Genomic DNA, 12500 nt, shown 5'->3' with positions numbered 1-12500 from the left:
ACAGACAGACAGAGACAGAACTGAAGGGAGAAAGAGTCAGTGGACAGCGGTGGGGGAGGGGGGGGAGGGGGGGGGAGGGGTGGACAGAACTGGAGGAGAAAGAGTCACTGACAGGCGTGGGGGGAGGGGGGGGAGGGGGGGTAGGGGTGGACAGAACTGGAGGGAGAAAGAGTCAGTGACAGGCGGTGGGAGAGGGGGGGAGGGGGGTAGGGGTGGACAGAACTGGAGGGAGAAAGAGTCAGTGACAGGCGGTGGGGGAGGGGGGAGGGGGGGGAGGGGTGGACAGAACTGGAGGGAGAAAGAGTCAGTGACAGGCGGTGGGGGAGGGGAGAGGGGGTGGACAGAACTGGAGGGAGAAAGAGTCAGTGACAGGCGGTGGGGGAGGGGGAGGGGGGGGAGGGGGGGTAGGGGTGGACAGAACTGGAGGGAGAAAGAGTCAGTGTCAGGCGGTGGGGGAGGGGGGGAGGGGTGGACAGAACTGGAGGGAGAAAGAGTCAGTGACAGGCGGTGGGGGAGAGGGGGGTAGGGGTGGACAGAACTGGAGGGAGAAAGAGTCAGTGACAGGCGGTGGGGGAGGGGAGAGGGGGGTAGGGGTGGACAGAACTGGAGGGAGAAAGAGTCAGTGACAGGCGGTGGGGGAGAGGGGGGTAGGGGTGGACAGAACTTAAGGGAGAGAGAGTCAGTGACAGGCGGTGGGGGAGAGGGTGGTAGGGGTGGACAGAACTGGAGGGAGAAAGAGTCACTGACAGGCGGTGGGGGAGAGGGGGGTAGGGGTGGACAGAACTGGAGGGAGAAAGAGTCAGTGACAGGCGGTGGGGGAGAGGGGGGTAGGGGTGGACAGAACTGGAGGGAGAAAGAGTCAGTGACAGGCGCTGGGGGAGGGGGGGGGAGGGGGGGGACAGAACTGGAGGGAGAAAGAGTCAGTGACAGGCGGTGGGGGGGGGGGGGGGGTAGGGGTGGACAGAACTGGAGGGAGAAAGAGTCACTGACAGGCGGTGGGGGAGAGGGGTAGAAGGGAAGGACGGAGTGAGGGAAATCGTTAACTCCCATGCATTGTATTACTCTTTTTTTGTCACAACAGATTTCTGTGTGAAATTCGGGCTGCTCTCCCCAGGGAGAGCGCGTCGCTACACTGAGAGCGCCAACCATTTTTTTGTTTTTTGTTTTTGTTTTTTCCATTTTTTCCTGACTGCAAATCGTACTTGTTTTCCTGTCGAAGTGGATTTTTCCACATAATTTTGCAGGTCAACTTTTTTTTGCCGTGGGTTCTTTTACGTGCGCTAAGTGCATGTTGCAAACGGGACTTCGGTTTATCGTCTCATCCGAATGCTTAGCGTCCAGACCACACCTCAAGGTCTAGTGGAGGGGGATAAAATACTGGCGACTGTGGGATTTCAAACCAGTGTGCTCAGATTCTCTCGCTTCCTGAGGGACGCGTTACATCTAGGCCATCACTCCAGTGTATCTGTCTGTCAGTCAGTATGTCTGTCTCTTTATATCTTTCTCTGTCTCTCTCTGTCTCTGTCTGTCTGTCTGCTTGTAGTCTCCCCAGCCTTGTCACGTAGTCCCAAACCTAGATGGACCTCTCAGTGTAGCAACACCCCGTCATGATAATCATCATCAGCATCCTGCACCTTCATCATCATCATCAAAGACAGTGGTGGGGTCATGAAATAAACTTTTTGCTATCGCCTTTTCTCCGGCTCCGTATATGCGGCTTTCTTCCTCCACTCGGCAGAGTCAGATTTAACGACCAGTTGGTTCATCTCGCTTCAGCCCTTGTTGCCCTGAGTGCCAGAGTGGAGAAAGTGGTTATACAATGGGTACCAGCACACTGTGGCATCAGAGGCAACGAAAAATCGGACTTTCTGGCAAAAGACGGTGCACAGAAGGAGCAGGCCAACAAACTGGTGTCATACGATGAAGTCAAGACAATCATCAAGGCACAGCACGGAATAAAGTGGCACCTCCAGCACCCCAAATATAACCCAGGAGACAGATACGATTTGCTGGAACGACGGGAACAGGTCAAGATCTTCCGCTTGTGGACTGGACACAACCGCCTGCTCCACCACATGCACACAAAATTTGGCATTGGACAGAGTGGAGAGTGCCCTTGTGGTGAGGGTCCAATGACAACCGACCACATACTTCAAAACTGTAGGACGCATGCAGCATCCAGGAGGAAGTACTGGCCAACACCGACAGCAGTGGAAGCCAAACTGTACGGCACCCTGGAGGAGCTGCGACGGACGGCAGCCTTCATCGAGGACACCGGGCTGCTTATCTAATGGGAGCCGAACGAGGAAGAAGAAGAATCAGCATCCTGCACCTTGATCATCATCAAAGACAGTGGTGGGGTCATGAAATACACTTTTTGCTATCGCCTCTTCTCCGGCTCCATTTTTGCGGCTTTCTTCCTCCACTCGGCAGAGTTAGATTTAATGGCCAGTTGGTTCAGATGGCTCCCCTAATTCATCACGGCAAAGCGGGGCGTTGGTTTTGTGGAGTCAGTTTCAGTTTCAGTTTCTCAAGGAGGCGTCACTGCGTTCGGACAATTTCATATATGTTACACCACATCTGCTGGGCAGATGATTGACTGCAGCATAACCCAACGCGACTGTCAGGCCTTGTGAACATGCCGGAGGACAACACTCTCGTTTCCATGAGTTATTTTACAGTGCGCCAAGCGCGTGCTGCACACGGGACCTCGGTTTATCGTCTCATTCGAAAGACTAGACGCTCAGTTTGATTTTCCAGACAAACTTGGGAGAAAGGGCGAGAGCGGTATTCGAACCCACACTCCTCACGGACTCTCTGTATTGGCAGCTGAGTGTCTTAACCATCCTGCCACCTTCCTCCCTAAGGTGGAGATTTCGTTGTTGGTTGAGAGCGGGGGCAGGGGAGGGGTGTGGGGGGCGGGGCGGGGGGCCTGGAGGAGGGCGTGGCTGAGTCCTGGACATTCTCATCCTGTCCTATCCCTCTTTATCAGTCACTGGAGCCCCTGGGTGACCACTGACCAGTCAGACTGAAAGAACAGCGAGTGATAAATGTACCTTGCATGCCGCAGTAAAGAACACTTCTCGGATCGGATGACTCACCGTGTTGGCAAAGAAAGTGTGTGTGTGTGTGTGTGTGTGTGTGTGTGTGTGTGTGTGTGTGTGTGTGTGTGTGTGTGTGTGTGTGTGTGTGTGTTAATCATTCTTTAAACTGTCTATGGGTGACTAAAATGTTTCTGTTCAAAAGGATACAACCATGTTTGCAAGAGAAAAGAAATCACGATAAGATACAAGTTAGTACAGTATAATATTAATGCAATACCATGCAACATGACGCAACGCAACCACAACACAACACAACAATACTGACAACAATGCAACGAACTACAACTGAACGGAACACGATGAAACACAACATGGTCTGCAACACCATGGAAACAAAACAACACCAACCCAACCCAGCCGAACTCAACACAACACAGCACAACACAACACAACACAACACGACACTGACGACACGACACGACACGACACGACACGTCATGACACGACACGACACGACACAACACAGTACAGCACAGTAAAGCACTGTACAGCACAACACAAAACGAACACAAATACAAACACACTGAAATACAAATGTAGATACTTAAGCGGACAGACTACACCCTTTTCAACCGAAAATAATATCGACTAATCAATACACACTGATAAAAAAAAAAAAAAAAAAAAAGCTGAACCACCACTGCAACAAGAACAAGAACAGCGACAACAACAACAACAAAAATAAAACAACAACAACAAAAATACAAGAACAACGAAACATATACCTATCTCAAAACATTTACTTCCCAGGAAGTGAAAAAAACAACAGGTGGCTAGTTTCTGTACCGGACGTGGAACAGACCAGAGGTGAATAATTTTGTGTGGTGGTAGTGGTCTGTGTGTCTCTCTTCTGGACATGTGTGTGTGTGTGTGTGTGTGTGTGTGTGTGTGTTGGGGGCTGAGGTTGGAATACAATTCTCGCCTGACACTGACAGTAACAAAGGGATTCTTGTTTTTTCTTTCCCTGTACTCTCGGTACTCTCGATTACTGTCTCTCCCTGTCTCTCTGTCTGTCTCTCTCTTTCTCACTTCGTCTCTCAGTTTGTCTGTCTTTCACCTTCCCCCCTCCTTCCGCCCCTACTCTCTCTCTGTCTCTCGTCCTCTTTCTTGACTTCTTCACTGTAACACACGTGCCAGGGAGGGCCCGTTGCTCAGTTCAAGTCTGTTAACGTCACTTCATGCTTGGCACGCGTATCATGTGTTGCAGTGACTGGCTAACGCAGAAGAAAAACAGAAGGGGGGCGGGGGGGGGGGGGGGAGACAGAGAGGGAGAGAAGCGTGGGAGAGGGGAGAAAGAGAGACACGGACAGAGAGGAGAAAGATAGGGGGAGGGAGATGGGGGGAGGGGAAAAGCGAACTAGTATGGAGAGAGAGGGGCAGAAAGAGGGGGAGAGAGAGATAGGGGAGAGAGAGGGAGACGGAGAGGCAGGGAACTAGAAAGAGAAGCAGAAAGAGGGAGGACTGGAGAGAAAGAGAGACAGACAGAAGAAAAGAAAGTCAGAAAAATGCAGGGAGAGGCACAGAGAGAGACATACAAACACTGTGAGAGAAACTGAGCAAATTATTAACGTTTGTGAAAATCCCTGTCCCCTCTCTCCCTCCGTCTCTGTTTCTCCCCACGGCACGCGAAAGACGCCATCTGAAAAGCGAACAGAATAGGCCGCAGTCATGGCACAGCAAATTTTACCGGCCGCATACATACAATGACGGATATACTAAATCAGTCGGCAGCCCCATTGTAACCAAACGAAGCTGCCTCAGTAACTGATAATTTTCTTTCAGTAACGCCCCCTGAACTTTCACGAACAGACGGAAGATCAATTTCAGTTAGTGCTCGGGTAGGTTGTGTTTGATCCGACGGCTGACCTATTGTTTTTAGTTGCCCGGCCAGTGCGGATCGGCTTCAGTCTTGGTTTAGTTGTATTTGAGCTGAGAGCGCAGCAGTGTAACTGAGTCTAAGTTAAGGTCGTGGAAATGTGACTGAGAAACTTGAAGGCCACTGAGATCAAAGTTGTGTGTGTGTCAGTGTATGTGTGTGTGTGTGTGTGAATCATTTTATAACACGCAAAATCTTCCATGAGAATTCACTCGATCAGTGCAGATCCGCCGCGGTGCTCGTCCCTCCGCCTCGGTATCGCACACTGAACTTGCGAAACTAGGATTCAGTAAAACCTTATATATATGTGTGTATATATATAGGCCTATAAAAGAAGCATGACTCTGTGGCCGCCAATCCCAGTGTTTGTTGATATCTTAGTACGGCGGCCTGGTTGAACTGCGAACATTCCCAACCGGGTAGGCCAACAGCTGTGAGAAACTAGTGAAATCATGTCCGCATTAAATTGCTTTGCGCTCTAACATGTTGCCTATTTTCGCTGACGATTTCTTCTTCTTCTCCAGTTAAGACGTACAGCGTTTGTTTTTCTTCAGTTATTTTGATTCACACCCGTGAGTAATGTTCCATGAAGGCCGTGAAAGAAAGGAAGGTTCGAGGGGGGTGGGCCGGAGGGTAGGGTGGGGTTGTGGGTTGTGGAGGGGGCTGGGGAGTAAGAAGATTTAAGAATTATAGAGAAAATAGTTCGGTAATAGCAACAGTATTGTTACTCTCCACCTCCTCCACCTTAATTTCATTATCTTCCGCAGCAGCAATAACTCATCTGGTGGCAATATCTCATCTGGCACTCATTTCTGCATACTTCTTGAATTTACCCCACAGACGAGAATGTCCCCTTCAAATATACCTGTATGTTTGTGTTGAGCACGTACAGAGCTTCAGTAACACTACTGTAGAAACGTAAAATAATTTAAAAAAAAACAAACTTGCCTATCCTTGCCGAGACTGTCAACCCTCTAAGATCCGTTAGGATTCAGTAACTGCAAATTTACCAGTTAAAAATCAACCATGCGACACTTGCCGAAGCAGACGAAACAGTGTCACGTGACTGAACGGCTGTTCTGACTTTGGTACATTATTAGCGGAGACTATTCATTACCAAAATAAAACCACTCACACCTTATTCAGCTTTCTATCTATTCTGACCAGCAAAGTAGATATCTTATCAATGACGTCTTCTATAAATCTTAGACACAAAAACAACACTAGTCTTGCAAAACCGGATCTTCTTTTCCAGGCAGGCGGGGGGCGTGTGTACGCACGATCTACTTCGTCAAATGTGTTGAGCCTCGCCCAATCCCAAAACAGTGTTTTCGGACATTCGAAGAATGTGAGCAGACGGGAATTTGTATTTCATTCTCTTCTTGTAAACTGACCATTTCCACGAGGACTATACTTGCAAGAGGTGAGTGAAGACTTATATTTTACCAAACTTGCTGTGGTTTTTCCTCTGCGCTGTCATGAAATGCTCTGAATCTGGATCTGTCTGTGACGAATGTCGCGGCCATGTTCTGGTGACTTGACTCTCATGCTTTACTGCAACGAAGCGTGGAACACGATTGTGTGTAACACCTGTGGTCAGCAGTTGGGTGTGATCGGTTTAGCATATAATTATTTATGTGTGTTTATAGTGAATGAATGGTGTCTGTTGAATTCTTTCAGTTTTTGCAGACTGAGAACGAGAATGAAAAAGAGAAAATAAAAAATAAAGCTGCCGATGTGTGACTGGTGTTGCGCACATGTTTGTTGTTTTGTGTATGTGTATACATCATTACATGTGCGTGTGTGTGTATACGTGCGTGTGTATACGTGTATGTGTGTGTGCTGTGGTAAAGTAAGTGTAAGAATTAGCCCATTTCTTATGATTAACGGAACAGAATTGAGATAGATATGTTTGTGACTGTCGTGCATGTGCGTGTGGAACAGGTGTGAAAAATAAAGGGGGTGAGTATCTTGGTCTGTGTATGCATAATTAAATATGTATCATTGAATGTGTGTGCACCGTGCTCTGTGTGTGTGTATGTGTGTGTGTGGGGGGGGGGGAGTGGGGGGGGGGCACAGAGAGGGAGAGGTCACAGGAGCAGCAGCATTTGTTAACTAGATATGAACACTTAATGTCAACATCAGTGGTGGCGGTTAAAAAAAAACTAGTGTGTTTTTTTTTGGGTGGTGGGCGGGTGGGGGGAATAACTAGTTATACATCAAATCATAAAAGACTGTGAGTGGAGTATATGATACATGACTGAATCATATACTTTTGCAGCCCCTCCCATTGCACTTGTGCCTTTCACTTTGAAGTACACCCACCTAACTGCACACGTCACTGAAAAGTCAATGTCTTGTATTTAGCATACACAGACTGACAGAGTTGCACAACATAGATTTATAATATACAGGAACAGATCTGACAACTGACATTGTGGAAACGTGTGTGTGTGTGTGTGTGTGTGTGTATCTGTGTGTACTTAAATACATGTGTGTGTTGTGGAAAAGAAGGTGCACGATTTTCATAATTAATAACAATAGAATGAAATTGAGATAGAAATATCTGTGACTGTAGTGTATGTAATTATGTGCCTGTTGAAGAGACATGAAAGGTAAAGAGGACATGTGCGAGTACCTTGGTCTGTGTGTGTGTGTGCATATGTATATATAGATGTGTATATATATATATATATATATATATATATTTATATATATTTATATTATGTGTCCATGCTGTGTGTGTGTGTGTGTGTGAGAGAGAGAGAGAGAGAGAGAGAGAGAGAGAGAGAGAGAGCAGGTTTTGGCTTATGTTAACTGGAGTGTTAGTGATCAATACTAACAGTCGGTGTCAATATCAGTGGTGGCAGTTTGAAGAACTGGTAGTATATTTTTGGGGAACAACTAGTTCTAATCATAATGTTATACAATGAGTGTAGTATATGATATGTGGCTGAATTACATACTTTTGCAGCCCATCCCTTGCTTTATGCCTTTCATTTTAAAGTATGTATACCCACCTACTTGCACCTGTTTCTGCAAATTCAATATATTGTATTACTATTAGCATACAGATACTGGCAGTGTTGGTCAATATCTGTACAGGTAAAGATATGACATCTGACATTTTCTGGTGAAAATCTGAATCAGTGAATGTGCACACACACACACACACACACACACACACACACACACACACACACACACACACAGCCACACACAGGTCTACAAGGAGACACACACAGAATCATTATCATCACCATGGACCTATTTACTGCCAGGTTCAAGTTGCAACACCATGTTACCTTGAAAAAATATATTATGAATAATAGATAAATGAATAGATAACTAGATGAATAAACAAAATATAAAATTAAAAGAGGGAGAGAGGACATAATTATTGGAAATATACCAATCTGACTGGCACACAATAACCAGGTCTAACATTGTAACAATCTGGCTAGGCCTGGAGGGCAACATGTTACAACATTGTAGTACTTTGTGCTATCTGATCAGCAGTTTGAAACATGTACAGCAACCATTAACCATTGACCACTGGCACATCTGTAAACACACACACACACACACACACACACACACACACACACACACACACACACACACACACACACACTCACTCACTCACTCACTCACTCACTCACTCACTCACACTCACACACACTCACTGAGACTGTATCAGTGTATGCTAAGTCATTCTAAAATGATTGCATTTCACATCCCTGGTTTAGTGTTTAGCAAAATTTTCTTTCTGTCCTCACCTTTCGTTGTTTCATCAATTGAGTACATACTCATACAGTCATAGTGATTAGAGAGTAGATTTATAACTTATAAATATAAGATCAACTTTAACAGTTTGGGAAACAGTTTTTATGGCGATGATTTATTAATCATAATCCATTCCTTGATTTTTTTTTTTTTTTTTTTTTTTTTTTTTTTTTTTTAAATTTAACATGAACATAATTTACAGACACTGAGACAGTAGAGCTAGATCAGTATCACTGCCATTTTACTATAGATCGTTGAACAGCAAAGAAGATCTAGCTTCATACCCTTTTACTGACAGAATGTAACTTGGCAGTTTTAAAAATATGCTCAACTGAAGAATTTTTTTCTTGCGAAGGGCCAGATATGATCACAAACTCAAAATTAGGTCAGAGTGAAAGGAAATTTATGTACATTCATGACCTTCATTCATCCAGATACACTTGGTGTGCTGGCAGGTTTTCCTAAGATCTAGAGACTTGGTGAGAAAGGAAAGAGGGGAGAGAATACTGAATAGAGAGAGAGAGGGGGGGGGGGAGGGAGAGAGAGAGAGAAAGAGAAACATTCATTGGTTCAGTCTGTGGCAAATGTAAGGTGCACTGTTGTTACAATTTATACAAATTCAACCTTTGTCATTTCCAGAGTAAGGTAAACATTTATTTCATGTGATTATTTCTATGTGGATGTCTTAGTAGTCATAGAATGCAACTTTGCAAGTAATTCAAGTATTGTTCACCAGTGCATACATGCACACATGTAATGATGTGTGTATGCATGAATGCATGCACATCCTAACAAGCACAAACGTGCACACACACACACACACACACATATAGAGCGTAACTCACACATACTCACAGTACATAGTATGCTGACTCAATACATTCATGATCGCAACATGCACATGCACACACATCCGCACCACCATCTGGCATGCAAATTATGTTTCAGTATACAGTATTTATTCATTATTTCATAGTGCTCACAGTTGTATGTTTATTAATTATACATCATTATGTCATATAAAGAAGATGCAGATATATATATGTGTGTGTGTGTGTGTGTGTGTGTGTGTACATACATACAATTGAATGTAAGCTGGAAGAAAAAACAAAAAACCCAAAATGTTACAAGAACAAAAAACATAGGGTAAAGTGGACATTAAAAGAAAGTAGAAACACACACACACACACACACACACACAACACGCATACATTCATCTGAACAGAGCAGACAAAATTTTCCACGTCACACTGAAATCATGGCACTGTGCCCATCTGTCAGGCTGATACCCAGACATTCTGTTCCAGAACCTCAGACTGATTGTCCGTTTCATGTGACATGATAGACAGTTTGTGCTCCTGAAGAAACCCACACCATTGATTTTCAGTGATTGTATGTGGAATGCAGTGTCATGAGAATACATATAATACATGCCAGGAGATACTATTAGATGTGATATTTTGTGTGTGTATTTCACAGTGTGTGTGTGTGTGTGTGTGTGTACATACATACAAATGTATGTATACATGTGTGTACATACGTGTACGTATACGTGTGTGTGTGTGTGTGTGTGTGTGTCACTGTGTGTGTGTGTATGTGGGCATGTGTGTCTGTGTAGTGTGTGTTTCACTGTGTGTGCATGTTTGTGTGAGTGTGTGTGCATTCGTGCGCACACATAGCGTGGCAGGCTAACAATGTGTGGTGTTCTGTACCTGTTGTTTTGTGGTAGTGTTTTATGTGGAGCTGTAATTGTGAGCAGTGTGTTTTATTGTGCTGCACTGACTGCACTTTGGTGGAGCAGAATGGAGGGGAGTATGGTGGGGGTGCATGTATATATATGTATACATGTGACAGGACAGTACAATGCACTTTAGGTATGTTGAGAACTGCAGTGGACTTCTTTTAAGTGGTGTGATGTGTGCAGTTGGAGTGGAAATTTGAAATGGTGTTCTTCTGAAGCATGGCATGGTGATGCTTTATTGTGGAATAATTTGTATAAGTAATAAAAGCAATTTATTTCTGTGGGTTGTACAGTGTGGAGCTTGGAGGTGTGAAGTGCTGTGAAATACAGATTTTTGTTTTTGTTTTTGATAGACTAAAACCTTACTGGCGTTGTAACTTGTATACATGTATATATATATTATATATATGTGTGTGTGCATGCTATGGTGTGTGTGTGTGTGTGTGTGTGTGTGTGTGTGTGTGTTACAGTACAACAGCATCATTTGTTTTTGTTATTATTACTAGTATATATTAGTATTATTATTTGTGCATTGAACTTTTTTTTTCACATCTTGTCAGTTTGTTTATTTTGTTAACATATGTACATAGTTATGATACTGAATTTGAAACTTTGCTGACATCAGTGTTTTGACAATGGCAAGTAGTTAATGATCTTTTGTTTTGTTTTTTGGATCACTTAAAATCATGACATTTGATGTAAATTATATTTGTAAACTTGTTTATTTTGCAGCATAACTGAAGGTAGTGTCTGGAATAATACTGATAAACTAATCAAAGAGAGATCTCTTGAGATTTTACATGTATACATGTACATGTATGCATATAGATATATTTTACATGGTAAATATTTCCAAGGGTGGTAAATTATAAACAATCCATACTTCAAGAGAAAGAGAGAGACAGAGACAGAGAGAGTGCGCAAACTGAGGGAGAGTGTCAGAGAGGGAGCAAACTGAAAGGATAGAATGATGTCAACTCTGTCACTGTCAGGTTGGTGTTTTTTGTGTGTGTTTTTTATCATTCTGATTTAAACCCGCCCCAGCTATCAGCACTTTCAAACCCACTCCATTACTCAAGACTCAGAGCATGAAATTGTGAACAATGTGAAAATTAGTTTACAGTCAGCTGTGATATTAAGTTGTACATTACTGAAACTGTAGTGTTAGTCACACACATGACAGTAACACTTCCTTAAGTCTGGCATGTCACCTTCATCATCAGCTTTAAGGTCAAGGTGAATTTGCTTCACCCCCTTACATTGGTAACACCACACCGCCTGTCACCATTACATTATTTAACCCCCCCCCCTCCCCCCCCCTCCTCCCCCCCCCCTCCTGCCTCCCAAAATGTTGAGAGATTTGAGAGAAGAGGTTAAGCTTCATAACTTGATCCATAATATCAGAGAAGATGGGAAGAGTTAGCATGATCAGTTTGTAAGAGTACATAGTATAATGTACATTGACCTGTAATTAGTGTAAATTATCATTAGAAATGTCTTTTGTTTGCTTCACTTTTAGTTTTAGTTACTGAACTCACGACATGCACAGAGTTGACTTTTTTTTCTTCCTTTTTTTCCCTAAACCACTACAATATTTCAAAGAGAAAGAATTCTTCATAACCAGACTAATTTAAAAAAAAAAAATGAAAGGACATTAAAAGGAAAGTGGCTGCATTACTTTGACCAATAAGATTAAAAGTGGGTAACAGCAGACTGCACCAGTTTGACATGATGAACATAATTATATATATATATATATATATATATCATAAATACTTGGCCATATATCAATACTTTGCCATGCTGTATACAAAAGAACTTCCCCGTTGTTGATTGTAATTCAAATGGTTGAGTTGATTTTATGCTTTGAGTTTAACAGAGGAATGATGTTTTGTGTTTCAGAGTCAAAGCATTCAGGTTTTCAGTGCGGGTGTTGAAGTTGGAGAATGCCAGGCGTCAAACCTGGGGAGATGAACGGTACCTCTGATTACGG

General features: G+C 43.9%; 1 protein-coding gene across 1 annotated transcript in view; it reads left to right on the top strand.

The window, feature by feature from the left end:
- Positions 1 to 6285: 6285 nt before the first annotated feature.
- LOC143286584 (epidermal growth factor receptor kinase substrate 8-like) overlaps positions 6286 to 12500 on the top strand; it is a 103163-nt gene continuing 96948 nt past the window's right edge. The window contains exons 1-2 of the mRNA XM_076594208.1: positions 6286 to 6403; positions 12410 to 12500. The exon at positions 12410 to 12500 is cut by the window's right edge and continues 30 nt beyond it. Of these exons, the coding sequence (XP_076450323.1) occupies positions 12454 to 12500 (47 nt within the window). The 5' untranslated portion in view covers positions 6286 to 6403; positions 12410 to 12453. The remainder of the gene's footprint in view (positions 6404 to 12409) is intronic.

This window comes from Babylonia areolata, chromosome 10 (assembly GCF_041734735.1).
Source record: "Babylonia areolata isolate BAREFJ2019XMU chromosome 10, ASM4173473v1, whole genome shotgun sequence".
NCBI classification, from domain to species: domain Eukaryota; kingdom Metazoa; phylum Mollusca; class Gastropoda; order Neogastropoda; family Buccinidae; genus Babylonia; species Babylonia areolata.
Note: the sequence above shows the minus strand (reverse complement) of the source record. Positions and strands in the feature narration are given on the sequence as shown.